At 31.9% G+C, this 15,434-nt stretch overlaps 1 protein-coding gene across 2 annotated transcripts in view; it reads left to right on the forward strand.

The window, feature by feature from the left end:
* The window catches only part of SEMA3E (semaphorin 3E), a 251,124-nt gene that overhangs the window by 200,968 nt on the left and 34,722 nt on the right, over nucleotides 1-15,434 (forward strand). For both annotated transcript variants that reach the window (XM_081080109.1, XM_081080110.1), the window contains exons 6-11: nucleotides 4,119-4,238; nucleotides 5,778-5,920; nucleotides 7,043-7,157; nucleotides 7,573-7,642; nucleotides 11,039-11,183; nucleotides 13,352-13,574. In XM_081080109.1, coding sequence (XP_080936235.1) covers nucleotides 4,119-4,238; nucleotides 5,778-5,920; nucleotides 7,043-7,157; nucleotides 7,573-7,642; nucleotides 11,039-11,183; nucleotides 13,352-13,574 — 816 coding nt within the window. The remainder of the gene's footprint in view (nucleotides 1-4,118; nucleotides 4,239-5,777; nucleotides 5,921-7,042; nucleotides 7,158-7,572; nucleotides 7,643-11,038; nucleotides 11,184-13,351; nucleotides 13,575-15,434) is intronic.

The following is a 15,434-nucleotide window of genomic DNA, read 5'->3' on the forward strand; positions in this document are numbered from 1 at the left end:
CAGCAGAGAGAACATAAATGCTTGGCAGGCTCGAGAAATCACATGCAGGTCTCTGATTTTACAGGTACTGAGACCATGAAATGTTCAACAGTTTTGCTAAGGTCAAACAGCAGATTTTGAGCTGGAGGCTTAGTTTGCCAGATATCCAATGCAGAACTATTCCCACTATTCTTGTATCTGTACATAGAGACTATTGTTGAGCATGACAATGATAAGTTACATTCACCTGTCAAAATACCCTGCAGATGTGTTATTTTTTAATTATAAGCACACTGGACCATCTAAAATTAACATAACATCAGTTACCACCAGACGCTAGTGCTATAACAATGAAAAATAACATATGGCATAAAAATCAAATGGTTATCTATAGTCAGAATATCAAAATAGGTTATACCAGTTAATTATGGTTAAGCTAATACATTTATTAAATATCATGTCTTCATAGACATACACGTAGAAAACTAAAAATCTGGGTAGTTCTGTTCTTATCACTGAAACTCTAAGACATATTTTACTATTTATATGAAATTTTTTCTTTTTCATCCATGAAAATATGATTTATCCAGATGTTATTTTTGTGCTCTATAAAGTACCAAGATATTGATGCACAGATTTTCTCTAACTATACCAAATGGTTATAATTTTAAAGTAAAGTTTCAATTACACCCCATGTATTTACTGTAAACACTCTCAATTATTATAATGCTGGTATTTTTACTCATTTAATTACAATTAGGTAACATTCGTGCTTATTCTAATTTATTATTTTTCTTAGAGTGTTTATTTTTTCTTAAGAAAGTATTTTACCAAACATAACTATTATCTATTACTATGAATTTATTTTGTTCTTCACTCTGATAATAAGATAAGAAAGGAGAATCTTTTCCTTCTGAGGAAAATCTAACATTTCCAACAGAAACACATTTGGTTCAGTTTACATAGCATATAGATTTGGGCACCTGTTTAGCTTCTTTGAAGTCTAAGTCATACAGTTCACATTGTGTTATTTGAATTGTTCGCAAACTATTTTCTTTTATCTGGGTACAAAAAGGGAAATTGGGTAAATTGGTAATATATCATGTTCTTTTTTTTGTTTCCTTTGTGTAAATAAGCTGCCCTGGGTATATCATTATTTGGCATCATAGGGTTGCCATCTAGTGGTCCCAATGAGTACTTGTTTGTTGAGTTTATAGAATTGATTAAAACAAGTAGAACTTTGAAATAATATTCCAAATTGGGATAAGTGCAATATAATTGATGTGGACTAATATAAAGATTAGTTTCCCATAATCATAACATTTTCAGATATCAAAGTTCAAACAGTAATTTAGGAAATGAAATATTAAAAACTTGTGAAATGGAAAAATGTCATGATTTTAAGAAGTTTATATTTTGTCCTCACTATATTAAACATTCAGCCCAGTCAATATTATAAAAATAAGTCACATTGAGAACAGTTTTACAAAATGACCTTTGTATTTTAGATGGGAAATGTAATTAAGTATAATAATTATAAACAAAAACATCTCAGGAGAATACTCACTGTGGTGGTTCAACAGTCAATTAACTCTTTTATGGTCAATTCGTTCATTTATGCCATTGAGTTGATGATCCCAAGGCCTCTTGATGACTTCAGTGTGACTCTTTAATTCATGTTCAAGAAGTACAGAATTCCAAGTATGGTTCATATCCCTAACCAGTGAATGCATTTTATCTTAAAATACTTTTTCTCCACATTTGGATTTAAAATTTCTAGTTGTAACAAGAAATTGTTTCCAATGACAACTAACACTAGTTGACTTTGATATAAATTATGTTGCTCTTTTCCCCATCTATTACCAAATAATGTGTCTATATAAGAGTTCTGGTATAACTTTCTCTACAAAGTTATATTTTCTTAAGTCCAGATGTAAAGAAGCATCTTTTTCAGTTTTTGTTATTTTCCTTGTCATTCCTCTCATTTAGCATACATTAAATACATGGAATGAACTCAACAAATATAACTCTTTTTAAAAAATAATTTATTTTGGAAATTTTCAAATACAAAGAAAAATTGAAAGAGGAGTAAAATTTACACCTGTACCATTTACTTTGATTCACAGGTTGTTAATATTATATCACATTTGCTTCTGTCTCTCTTCTCTCCTTCCCTTCCCTTCCTCCCCCTTTTCTGTTTCTTATATAACATGTATAGTTATAAAATGAATTCTTTTGTGGGAAACCTGTATTTTATTTATTTGTATCCTATACAGTTTTTAAGTATCCATAGTGAATTTTGAGAAATGAAAAGTAGTTTATTATAATAACATTTCTAAAAACTTATTTTTATTAAGCCTTTGAATTCAATTTATATCCCATTCTATTTCTAAATCTGGTATAACTAGCAAACATCTTCACTTTTTAAAAATTAAGTCACTTAACTCAAGTTAAAAATAGACTTCCTTGCAAAGTGTCCTATTTATAACTCAGTTGATTACTTTCTCAAATTTTAAACCATACAAATGTATTTAATCTAGTCAAGTTTTTAGAAATTGTAAAGGCCTCACATTAGGGAAAAACTTTCATAAATATTACAACATTTTTAAAAAAAAATCTGATCAATAAAATATATAAATATGACACTCAAGTTCTCTCAGATTCTGTTTATATGCTTGTTCATATTTTTATACCTGTAACTTTAAATTCTAAAATTCACTGTACATTTAAGACATATTAAATTGGAAATACAGTTAATTTGAATTCTCTTAAACTTTAAAGCATTTTAAATATCATGTGTATACCTATGTACGCATTCCACATTTAACAGAAAAGCTTTAATACTTTGATTTAGTGTACTCATCATTTCTGTAGTTTTTGCCCACTGTTACACAACAGTCATTAAGAAAATATTTTACCACCCTAAATGGAGGTTGCTGTTTCCAGTATTGTGCCCATCATTTGCTTCTTGGTCAGAGATCTTGCCTGGGATAGAAAACCCAGCGGCATCAGCCCAGGGTAATCCTTCTGGCACCACTAATGGGCACACTGTTTACCTTTTGTTGTCACTTTGACAAAAGAGGACCCCAAGTCCCTATGCTTGAGAGCTGTTCTTTCTGGAGTTCCAGTTATATCCTTATGTTGTTTTTCTAGTTGTTAAACTTTTTCTTTCTCTTCTGATAAGCTATTTTAATGTCTGTCTTTCTGACTGGCTCCAATCACGTTGTCATTTCTTGAGACACTGCATATATTTGTATTTTCCTTGGTCTAATGTTTTTTAATTAAATTAATTGGGGTGACAATGGTTAGTAAAATTACATAGGTTTCAAGTGTACTATTCTATAATACGTCATCTATATATCACATTGTGTGCTTACCACCCAGAGTCAGTTCTCCTTCCATCACCATATATTTGACCCTTTTTATTGTCTTTTACCATCTTCCTCCCCCTACTCGGTCTGATTTGAAGACTGAAACCTCCACCACATATGACAGCTAACTTCATTTATTCTGTTGATTGCCCAACTAAATTATGAACTCTTAATTGCTTTCCTAACTAGGCCATAATCTTACAAATTAAATGACAACTAATTGGATTATATACAACATTGTCAAACTGTGTAGTTCCCGCACTAAAATCATGTTAATAGAAGCAATTTCTTGTTACATAAAGGAATTGAGTTAAAGACTCACGTATAATACCAATAGTAGTAGTAGTAATAATAATAATAATAATAATAATAATAATAAAAATAAAATACCCTGATGATATGAAGGTTAAAAGACGCTTCATAAAATAAGATCAAACCAGGTTATTTATCAAATACTCATAGGTCTTTGTGTGTGTCAGCTACTCTTTTAAGTTCTTTACCCTAACCATTTTGGATGCTATTCCTATCTATAAAAGAGGAAACTGAGAGGTTAAACTACCTGCCCAACTTCACACAGCTGGTAAGTGGCAGAGTCAGAATTGAAACTGGCAGTCTGACTATACCATGCATGCCCTTAGCAGTAATATTGTTTTCATAAGGTCATATTCATGGTAAACCTAGATGTGTTTAATGTAATTGTGGTTTATACACCGTCTTCCGATCCAGAAATAAGCACTGACTTATTTTTTAACTAATGTTTCCCTGCAGGTAGTGAATTGTTTGCTGGACTCTACAGCGACTACTGGGGCAGAGATGCTGCCATCTTCCGGAGCATGGGACGACTGGCCCATATTCGCACCGAGCACGATGATGAGCGCCTACTGAAAGGTAGGGCTGAGAAGAAAAGCGGACTCGTACGTCAATTACAGTGGAACATAAGTCTAGAACTCATGGGAAATTTGCCATTTTCATGGTAACGACAAACGTAATTTATAGTTTTTAAAAAGTTTGGGATTTGTAAAATTAGCACTATTTGTGAATTCAAATATTATACACGATATATGTATATCATTTTATACCAAAATGGAGTGGCTCTATTATAAAACCAATATACATTTATAGCAATGCTTAGAAATCAGAATTTAAATGGATAAAACAAAGCAAATCCATGAAAAGTGAAAAACCCTTTCATTCAATAAGTTGTTTTAACAATTGGTATAATTTGGTATTAATTGATTGCTTTGCTTTGGTTGTTTTAATAGGATGACATTGCACCTTAGAGATAAAACTCTAGGAAAATCACTGATCATTTACTGACATAAGATTCTTTACAAGGAATAATTTTTATGTTTTGTCACAATGGTAGATGTAACTAAGACATAATTTTATGGTGACCATTTTCATTGTTTTCAGCCTTTTTGTTAAGATTTGAAGTGCATAGTCATTATTGGCAGCCTGTTATTATTAAAACATTTGACCTACCATATCAATCAAAGGTCATTCACTCAGATACCTTAGACTACAAACACAAAAACTTACATTTTCTTTCTTAAAATTAAAGTGGTCTTCCATAAGCTAGCTTGCTAGATAATTTATGAATATAAAAATATATGTAAAGATTTTGTAGGGTGTCAGATGGGCACATGTCTTATTAAGGAGACCACGTCATGGATGGTGTAGAGCCTGACCACCACTGCACTGTACACCTGAAGCTGAAGCTGAATAATATTGTATGTCAACTATAAATATATATATATATATATGGTCACAGGATATGGAGTACGGCATAGGGAATAGAATCAATGGAATTGTAATAAATATATATGATGTCAGAGGGGCAATAGATTGGGGAAGGGTGGTTATTACTGTGAGGGATAAAATGTCTATTACATTGTTTTGTACACCTTAAACTAATAAAAAATATATGTAATTAATAAAGCAATAGGTAATATTAAAAAAAACTAAAACTGCTCTAAAAATAGTGTTTTAATGTAAAAAAAAATAAATATAAAAATAAATAATGGTAGACTTCCTTAGTAAAATATTTTTCATACGTTTACACTGACTTTTATATATATGGGACAAAATTATGGAGCTTACCATCATAGGGCCCTTAACCTGTACTTCTCTGAATGCAGTTCAAGTCTATAATATATGGTGTTCAAAATTATTTATTTCCTACTTGTCTTTTATTTTCCAATTAAATTACCCTCTAATATATATTTTTTAAAAACCTACTAATGGCATATAAAATGGAGATATCTACATGATTTTAATGTTTAATATAAAATTTCAAGGAAAATATTGTATTTCTTCCTAAATAATGCAAATTAAACTGAAGCTTTCATGTGATGCATAATTTATTAAAATACATTATTTTGTTGTAATAACTATTTCATGTTTCTTTCATTTTTTTTTCTTCGGTAGAACCAAAATTTGTAGGTTCATATATGATTCCTGACAATGAAGACCGAGATGACAACAAAGTGTATTTCTTTTTTACTGAGAAGGCCCTGGAAGCAGAACACAATGCCCATGCAATTTACACCAGAGTGGGGCGACTTTGCCTGGTGAGAAATACATTTGTCTCTCATTAAGCTGGCTTATCTCACAGTTTATGGGCAGGCCTTTGTTACTGTTGTAATAGGTTTCTCTTTTAAATTATTTTCTGCTATTTCTGTAGGCGGCCTAAAATTTGCATTTACTAGCTAAGCTTTATCCTTCGTATCTACTGAAGGTTTTCTTCTAAAAGAGCTTTGCATTTTGTATGATTCTCCACATTTTCAAAGCCACGTGGAGAAGAAATAATCTATACATTAGGCTGTACTTCTTTTGCCACAGAAGTTGGAGCTTCATTTCAAAACAATTAATTTAACCAAAATTTGTAAAGTAATTTACATATGTTTAAACAATTCAGTTGGTTAATTCTGTAGGAAAAACATCTATAGTTTGTTGGATATTCAGATAGATTATCTGGGACATTTAAAACCAACTGTAATAGAAATATATTGCTAATAATATTGCAAATGGAAAGCTACTTTGCTATTTAAGAAGATATTTAAGAGTAAACTTTATAAGAGATTTGTACATGTCATTGTACATATATGTATGTATGTACAGAAGGTACCAAAAAATGTATACACATTTTAAGAAAGGAAAAAACTGTATTAAAGTTGTAATACTCAATATACTATACCGATAACAAAAGATGAATACAAGTCATGTGTATACATTTTTTTGGCAACCCCGGTATAGTGTGTGTGAATGCAAATATACGTTATATGTATGTTGTATGTATGTGTGTTTGTGTGTGTTCATTTGAAGTTCTTTTTATAAAAGAAAAAAGGAATGGATGCTTCCATATTGATGAGATAAACAAATTATTTATCAATAGAATAATAAAGGTTATTATTGTACCATAAAAGCTACTACTTTGTTTAGGAGAGACCACTCTATTAACATTGTTTTATTCATGGAATGTGTATTTAATGGACCAGAGTGAAAGTACACTGACCAGGTTAAATATGCAAACCTAAAAAAAAAAATGTATGTGAAATCCCATTTATGTTACTATTTGAGGATTATGCTAAATTTTTCACATTAAGTGACAAGTCTTCCTGTTTAATAATACAAAATCTATTGTCGGTAAAAGTTCTTTATGTACCCACTTACCTGTGTTTTGTTTTTCCCAGAATGATGTGGGAGGACAGAGAATACTGGTGAATAAGTGGAGTACTTTCCTAAAAGCGAGACTGGTTTGCTCAGTACCAGGAATGAATGGGATTGATACATATTTCGATGAATTAGGTAAATATTGGGAGAATTAAATTTTAATCTTTGATGTAGACGCTTCTCTGTAACCCTCACTGTCTCTAGTACATATGGAAAACTTGCTTTTTGCAGTGTTTGACTTCTGTCTAACATAAAGTTTAGGGGTTTTTTTTGTTTTGGTCAGGTCCACTTGGTGGGGCAAAGGAGTTACAGGAAGAAAAAGAGACCCATCTTATTAGCTTAGAGTCAGCACTTCTCATTTTTCCTTTGAGACTCAGTTCAAAGCCACCCTGAAAAATGAAATGTTCACTCTGTTGTGATATGAGCATGGTCATATGACTGTATATGAAAAATAATATCTTAAAATCTTTAATGGTTTCTAAACTGTTTTATGTCAATATGTTTTCTTTATATGCAAAGAGGACTAATGTAATGGTGTTTAATTTTTCAGAAGATGTATTTTTGCTGCATACCAGAGATCATAAGAACCCAGTGATATTTGGACTCTTTAACACTACAAGGTGAGAAATTTACACGGTTAATAAAAACATTATGAAACAAAATAAGCCTCACCCCTTCACTGTGTAACTTGGAAATACTATAATAGTATGCACCCGTTGTCATTCTCCATTTCTATATTTTGTAAGTCACCAAATTCTCTTTGTTCTCCTGTGTTTGCAATTGCTCTTTTATTTTTTTTTAAACTTATGAATTGTTTATTTCTGGAATTTTCCATTTCATATTTTTGGACTATAGATGACTGTGGGTAACTGAAACCATGGAAAGTGAAACCACAGATAAAGGGGGACATTGTACCAATGAAGAAAAACTTAAAGATATTTACGACAAAGCAGACCACTGACTGCACATTAAAATCATATACACTGTGTAAGTGCTCAGGGGCTGAAATGTGAAGGTCAAACCTTCCTGTGAAATACGGACCACTTCACAGATTTGTGTGTCATCTTTTCGCAGGGGCCATGTGAATTTTCTCTGTATCATTCAAATTTGAGTATATGTATTGCCAAAGCAAGCACTATTCTTCCATTTTTAAAACCACAATCTCAAACTAGATCTTTATTTTTATTTGAAATATCCCAGCATTCTCAATTTCTTCTTTCTCGCACCTATAACGATTTTTTCCCCATACACTTTATATTAGTTCCGTACTATAGAGTCTAAGATGATTTTTTTTAAATTAATGTGGCACTGGTTAACATAAACTTCAGGTGCACATTATAGTTCATTATCTGTATACACTATAGCATGCTTACCACCAAAAGTCTTAATTTCTATCAATCACCATATGGTCGACTGCCTTTCCCCATTTTGCCCTCCCCTACCCCTCTTCTCCTCTGGTAGTTTGTTTTGTTCATTTATTTCTTTTTTGTTTTATATTCCACATATGAGTGAAATCATAAAGTTTTTGTCCTTTTTTGTCTGATTTATTTGTGAATTTGACTCTGAAGGCAAGGGAAACAAATAAGATAATTATTTTAATCATTGTATAACATTTCCCAAGTCAGGTCCTCAAGGCTCTCGATCAACTGTTACGCACTCAGCTTTGGAAGTTTTTCCTTTAAGCTCTCTTATGCTCTGCTTTTGACAAAGTAACACCTTGATAGAATCTCAGTGTCTCCTCTATTAGTTCCCATCACTGTGATTTTATTTATCCACTTCTCTTGCTTCAAATGACTTTCTCTTCCAACACTGATTTACATCAGTTTTCCAATACTTGTTGATTGTCATCTTCAAGAAGTGTTCCTTGTTCCTTAATCACAAAACACCCGATTCACCCTTTACTCTGGTTGTCCGATTCCTATGTAGATTCATAGTGAATACATGTTTGTGATTTGCCTTCCACGTTAAATAAGCTCTTCATATTTAGAGCTTGTAATTAGTTGTTTTTCTTTTTTATGTTTTTATATTTTGTATGTTTTGAAGAGTGCTGGAAAAATGAATCAAATATTATTTCATGTGTGCTGATTCATGAATAAAAATATTATTAGAATTGGTTTGGTTGAAATTGGCAAATAATATTTGCTGAGTGTCTTTCCAAATAAAGCAGTGTGGAGGTGAGATGCCTGGAAGAAGAAATAAAGAATTTACCTCAGTTCTCTTGACAGGGGTCAGATGATAGAAATCAGTTCCTCATTTGCATTGCATTGACTTTAAAGTGTGATATAATCATGTATAACTTATTTGCTTAGGGTCTCTCCACAAAGCTTTCATTTAGTTTTTCAGCAAGTGATTTCTTACGCTCACTTTGAAATAAATACATAAATAAATAAATAAATAAATAAATAAATAAGCTCTTTTTATAAGTTTTGTGCTATTGTAAGGAGACCTTTTCTTCAACAGAGAAACATGGAAACAATTTTGCTATCAATTGTTCCTTGATGCAAAGAAAAGTAGTTCATGTAGATTGCCAATTATCACAGTCCATAGGAAATCCCTAACTTGTTTAACTTCACCAGTGAAGAGTTTATGCATTGCATGATAATTTCATGTCTTTATGTGGCAAATACCAGCTATAGGATATTCGGCATAGTTTTCTATGGGTTAGTATAATCAGTGTATAAGCTACTTTCCTAAATGATAGCATAGTGGATCTCTCTAGATTTCAAAGACAAGACTTCATTTTCTTCCATAATTTCAATTTTGACTGTTCAATTTATACATAAATCTGAGAAAAAGGTTTCCCAGCTGTTAGCTGACGTAAGGATTGATATCTGTAGCCTGGTGATCAAAGGTTTATTGCCACTTTTTTATGAAACTATCTCTGGTTTTCTCACTATCGTAGGCATTTCCAATTGCTTCAAGGTGTTTTATAAAATGTGTGAATTGATGTCCTAAGACAGTAATATAACTGCTGCTCTACAGGTGTCTCAGGGTGTAAGAGTTTTTATATTTATAAAGAACTTGGCATTTTGCAAAGCACTTGCACAAACCTTAATTATTTTGATTCTAACAATGAGGGGGCTAGGGAAGTATTAGAATTCATTCAGATCATGCCAAATTAAGAAAAGGGGCCTGACTTTTAAAACACATTATTTTAAAATGTCCTTTTGCAGAATCTTCTTGCATAGGTCCCCAATAAAACTCGCCATAGTTAGTCAACAACTGTCTTTATTCTCTTCAAGTAAAAAAAAAAAAAAAAAAATATATATATATATATATATATATATATATATATATATCAAGAGAATAATTCCAGTTGTTGCTAGTTCTGGAGGTAAAGAATCTGAGTTTTATATAGTTTAAATCACTTTCCGCAAATTAACCTAGTTCAGTACAATCATCTTTCCACTATAGCACAGTTTTCAGTGACCTGGAGGAAAGAACATACAGCAAGTTTCTTAAGGTCAAGAATGGAACAAATCCCCAAATTTTCATGAGACTTTAGCTTGTTATTCATATCATATACTCTGAGAAACCTAATAAAATTGAAATAGAATATGTAGCAATATTAACAGCATGGTGATTAGGGGAACACTGTCTATTCTGAACATGGAACAGCATACAAGGAGATAACAACCTAAAGATGAGTTATTCAACTGAGAGTGAATCTTATTAAATATGAAGGCCATATATCTCTTAATAAAAAAAGGTAAAAACACAATCTAAGATTCAGCAATAATAAAGTGAAGTGACACAGCTAAGGACTTTTTTTTTTATTCTAACAATGTCATTTTAAATTTATTATAATAAATGGGCAAAGATATGGTAAGTTTTGGAATTTCGATATTTAAAATATTGCAATAGTTCATATTTTTAGAATATCGTATCCTTAAGTGGTTGCAGCTTTTTAACCCAAAAGATGTCATCCTTATGTCTGTAGTCTGGAGAGTTTGAATAGGTGACCTCCTTGTCAGTTCCAGAATAGTAATTATCTTTTTTTTTTTGGTGTTTTCCAGTAATATATTTAGAGGGCATGCTATATGTGTCTATCATATGTCTAGCATCCGGGCAGCTTTTAATGGACCGTATGCACATAAAGAAGGACCTGAGTACCACTGGTCACTCTACGAAGGAAAAGTCCCTTATCCCAGGCCTGGTTCTGTAAGTTTAGGCATTTAACAAAGTATTCTTGTTTTTAAAGACTTTTCGTAATATTTTATTTACTGTTTTAGATGCTTTACAAAATGTTGCATTAAACAATTGAGAAATTCTACACCTAAAATATGCTTGATCACTTGTATGATAAAGAAATATAACTGTTTATATCTAGTTATATGTTTGTTCTTTAGTGAAAAGAGTCAATTATGGGTACATCTCAGCAGTATTATAAAGTATATATTATCATTGATATTTTGGTTAAGTAGCACCACTAAATTTTAAAGTAGCGCCACTAAAATTTTATTTTTAAGGGTACTGGTGAATACAGAAACATCCAATAAAAGGTGCATCATATACCTCCCATCCTCTTCAGAAGAAGCAGTGCCACGTATAATTTCCAAGCAGGAGAAGATAACCACATTTTTATATTCTAATATTTGGGTCAGCCTAAGTTCCATAGTTCAAACTTTCTCTTCACTTCTCACTATTGTGTATCTAAAAGAAGCTTTTTCTCTGCCTTCTCAGAATACTTAGGATCTCATTGAACATCCTTGTTGGCTCCTAGAAGAAAAGTGCCAATAAAGAAGTGTTATTAGAGCATAGGAAGTTCCACCACTTGCCTCTCAACTGGTGCTACCAAACTTCTCCCTAACTAGCCAGTCAGACTTTTGTGCTTTTAATTGTGCATGGATCTAAAAATGACAATGATGGTTTTGTATCATGTATCCTGCGTACAACTAGGTTGGGAAGAAGTATGATCATTGTATATGCCATGTGAGCCATGGAGAACATTTAACCTGTCATGCAAATCAAAGCCTAGTCTGTTATGAGCAGCTGGTGAAAACCCATCACTGTGCTGATTCCACAAGTACTTGCAAGTCAAGTAGAAACTGTTTTTGCAGAGCCAAAATCCAAAGTGGAAACAAACCTTACCTCCATTAACAAGTGTATAAGGCTTTACCATTTCAATCACTTTCTCTTACTAGCTTAAAATTATGACTTCCAGTAAGACATAAAGTATATTTTATTTCACTCTATTGATTGAAATTACAATTTAAATGGAGAAAGCCCAGTCCTGTGGCTTTGTTGGAAATGCTTCTTGAAACCACATGGTATTAAAGGAGATTTGGAGGAAGTAACTGGTTACTGAACTGCTTCCAGGCTGGTCCAAAATGTTTCCAATTACACATCATGAAAGTACACTCAAGTGAAAAATTCATGCCAAATTAAGAAATATGGCCTGAATTTTTAAAACAAACCATTAAAAATGCCCTCTTTGCAGAATCTGATTACTAAACTGCTGTATTTATACTCTAAAGTGGAAAATTTTTATCATGATAATCATTTCAATTGCTGCTGGTTCTGGAAGAAAATATGTGAAATGAGGGTGCACTTAATAACAAACATGATTCAACATAGTTAAAGATGTTCCAAGAAGTAACTTAAGGTGCTGTTGAATATTTACTTTTAGAAGCAGTGGTTTAAGAAGTGAGACATTATAGTAAATATTTCTGGTTTTCTCAATTTATTGTGTCTACTGCATCTAAAAGTGATATAAATTCATACAGATTATAGTGGAACAGAAAGTTTTTTTTTTCCTTAATAATGATGGAATTTGAATATGTTTCTATATTACACCACTAAAGTGTATAGTTATTGAGCCAATTGGAACCATCACCAATCCTATTATCATCATCTCAATAATAGGAAAGCTATTTTGTGCCATGATCCTTCACATGGGGAGGGCAAGATTTAGCAGACAAAGAGGTTTTTGTTTTGCTATGAACAATACGATGTTTACCTTCAAAATTTATCATGTGAAGAAATAAATTTTAGGAAATGGAAAACAATTATAGTATTTATGATGTTACACTCTTTACCACCTCCAACCTGTACCGATATTATATGTACCTCACTTTTCCAGAATTTCACTGCTTTCTGTGTATTTCTAGTGCTGCACGTTTGAAATAATTCATGCTACTCTTGCAATTTTTAATATAGATTTCATTCCTGTAATGAAGAATACATGCTTACTAAATGTTTCTAAAGTCACAGTTAATTAACTGAACATACTCAGGTTAGCTCTTCTCATAATTGATTATAAATTTGCTCTTCAGGTTTAGGGCAAAAAAAAAAAAAAAAAAAAAAAGGCTCATCCATTTGTATTTCAGTGTGCCAGCAAAGTGAATGGAGGGAGGTATGGGACCACGAAAGACTATCCCGATGATGCTATCCGATTTGCGAGAAGCCATCCACTTATGTACCAGCCTATAAAACCTGCCCATAAAAAACCAATACTGGTAAAAACAGATGGAAAATATAACCTGAAACAAATAGCAGTGGATCGAGTAGAAGCGGAGGATGGCCAATATGATGTCTTGTTTATTGGAACAGGTAAGAAGATTAGAAAAACTCAGAAATATTTAAATTGAGCCATAAAAGCAATACTATTGTTAATATTAAAAAAAAAACCACCTATCAACAAATCTCCTTTTGATCCATTACCTATTTGTATGCTGCTTATTTGCTACAGTGGAAGAGAGGATTTGGGGTAGTGACAGCACATAATTACTAATACACGGTCAATACTTAATACATTTTAACAAATAAGTGAAGGAATAGTTGATGTTAATACACAATACTGGTTCCAAGTAGAAGTTATCATAGAGAAGGTAGGAAGCCATAGCGAGGGTAGTTCTCCTGTCATTCCCCAGCTCCCTCATCACCTTCTGCCGCTTGGTAACATTTCAAGATTTCTCAAACATTTGGGAAAATAACTTCATCTAAACTTTTAATCACAACAATGTTTATTAGGCCCACCAAAATTAATCATTTGTACCAAACAGGCCAAGTGTTACCACTACCTCCTGTAGTGGAGGTAAACTTGTAGACCAAAGCTACAATACCCTTTATTAATAAAATAAAATGTAATCAATATGCTAAAAGTAAAAATATCAAATAAATCTATAATTTCAATTAGTGCCATTTAGTAGCTCTAGCTGTGGAAGAGAACTTGGAATCTTGTAACATCCAGGGTAATATGTAGCAAATTCTGTCAAGCACAGTTGTTATTTAGGAGAGTCTTGTAACATCCAAGGTAATATGTAGCAATCCTGTAACATCCAGGGTAATATGCAGCAAATTCTGTCAGGCACAGTTGCTATTTAGGAGAGTCAGCATTCTACCATACATTACATTAATCATAGACATATAATTCTAAAGAGACATTGCATATGCCCATATCAAGAATCAGCATATAATATTAATATTGGCCCTTCGGCTTCTTAAGTCATACTTTTTGAAAAAGCAAAGATTTAAGTAAGGAAACGTTTATTTGATTTCCAGAAATTGATCTTTGGTCCTGGCTACATTTTATTTATTTATTTTAGGAGGTTAAAGTTAATACGTAATATGCTCTGCATCGAGGGATCAAGATTAACAAAGCATCGGATTTCTTTAACAGACTTAAAATTACCTGGCCCTGAATTCAGTCATAGTGACATCTAACAGAGTTAAAAAAAGAAAAGAGTTTCATAAGCAAGATTATATTTGATAAAATTAATCATGGAAAAATGTATGTTATTTTTAAACATCCTGGAGTGTAGTCCAAGAACATTTTTAGACATATTTTCTTGGTAGATTGACCAAAGCTATTTGAGAGAATTCCAGAAATATCGGGTATATACTTACACTATCATGTAAACATGCTTGACTCAAAGACATAATCTTATTGAACCACAACTTCTCAGCATAAAAGAACATGTTCGATAAATGTGTGATGAGTACAACATTGGAAAATCCCATAAATGATAGTTATTTACCTCCAAATTGCCAGATACATGCTTTAATATTATGTATGTATGTATGTATGTATGTATGTATGTATGTATGTATGTATCTATGTATGTATCCATCTATCTGTCTGTCTACAGAGGGAGTCCTTATGATAAAATCATTAGTTGCAAATTAATAATTTGAGTTTTATCTTTGCTTTTGGCTTGATGTAATCATTGTGGGATATTTTATTATGTGTGTTTGGTTTTAAAAATTATGAAAATTTTCATTCTTTTAGTGTATAATACAGGTAATTGTTATTAATTTTATTGTAATCACATTTTATTAACCTAACTACAAGATTTGATAGTTTCTAAACAAATTGCTTAAATACCATAGAAACTCTTAGATCAGTATTTCCAAAGTAACTATTTTTTTTCTGAGTTATTACTAGCAATACACCAAATTATTTTTACAAGA

This window comes from Rhinolophus hipposideros (genome assembly GCF_964194185.1).
Source record: "Rhinolophus hipposideros genome assembly, chromosome: 18".
Lineage (NCBI taxonomy): Eukaryota > Metazoa > Chordata > Mammalia > Chiroptera > Rhinolophidae > Rhinolophus > Rhinolophus hipposideros.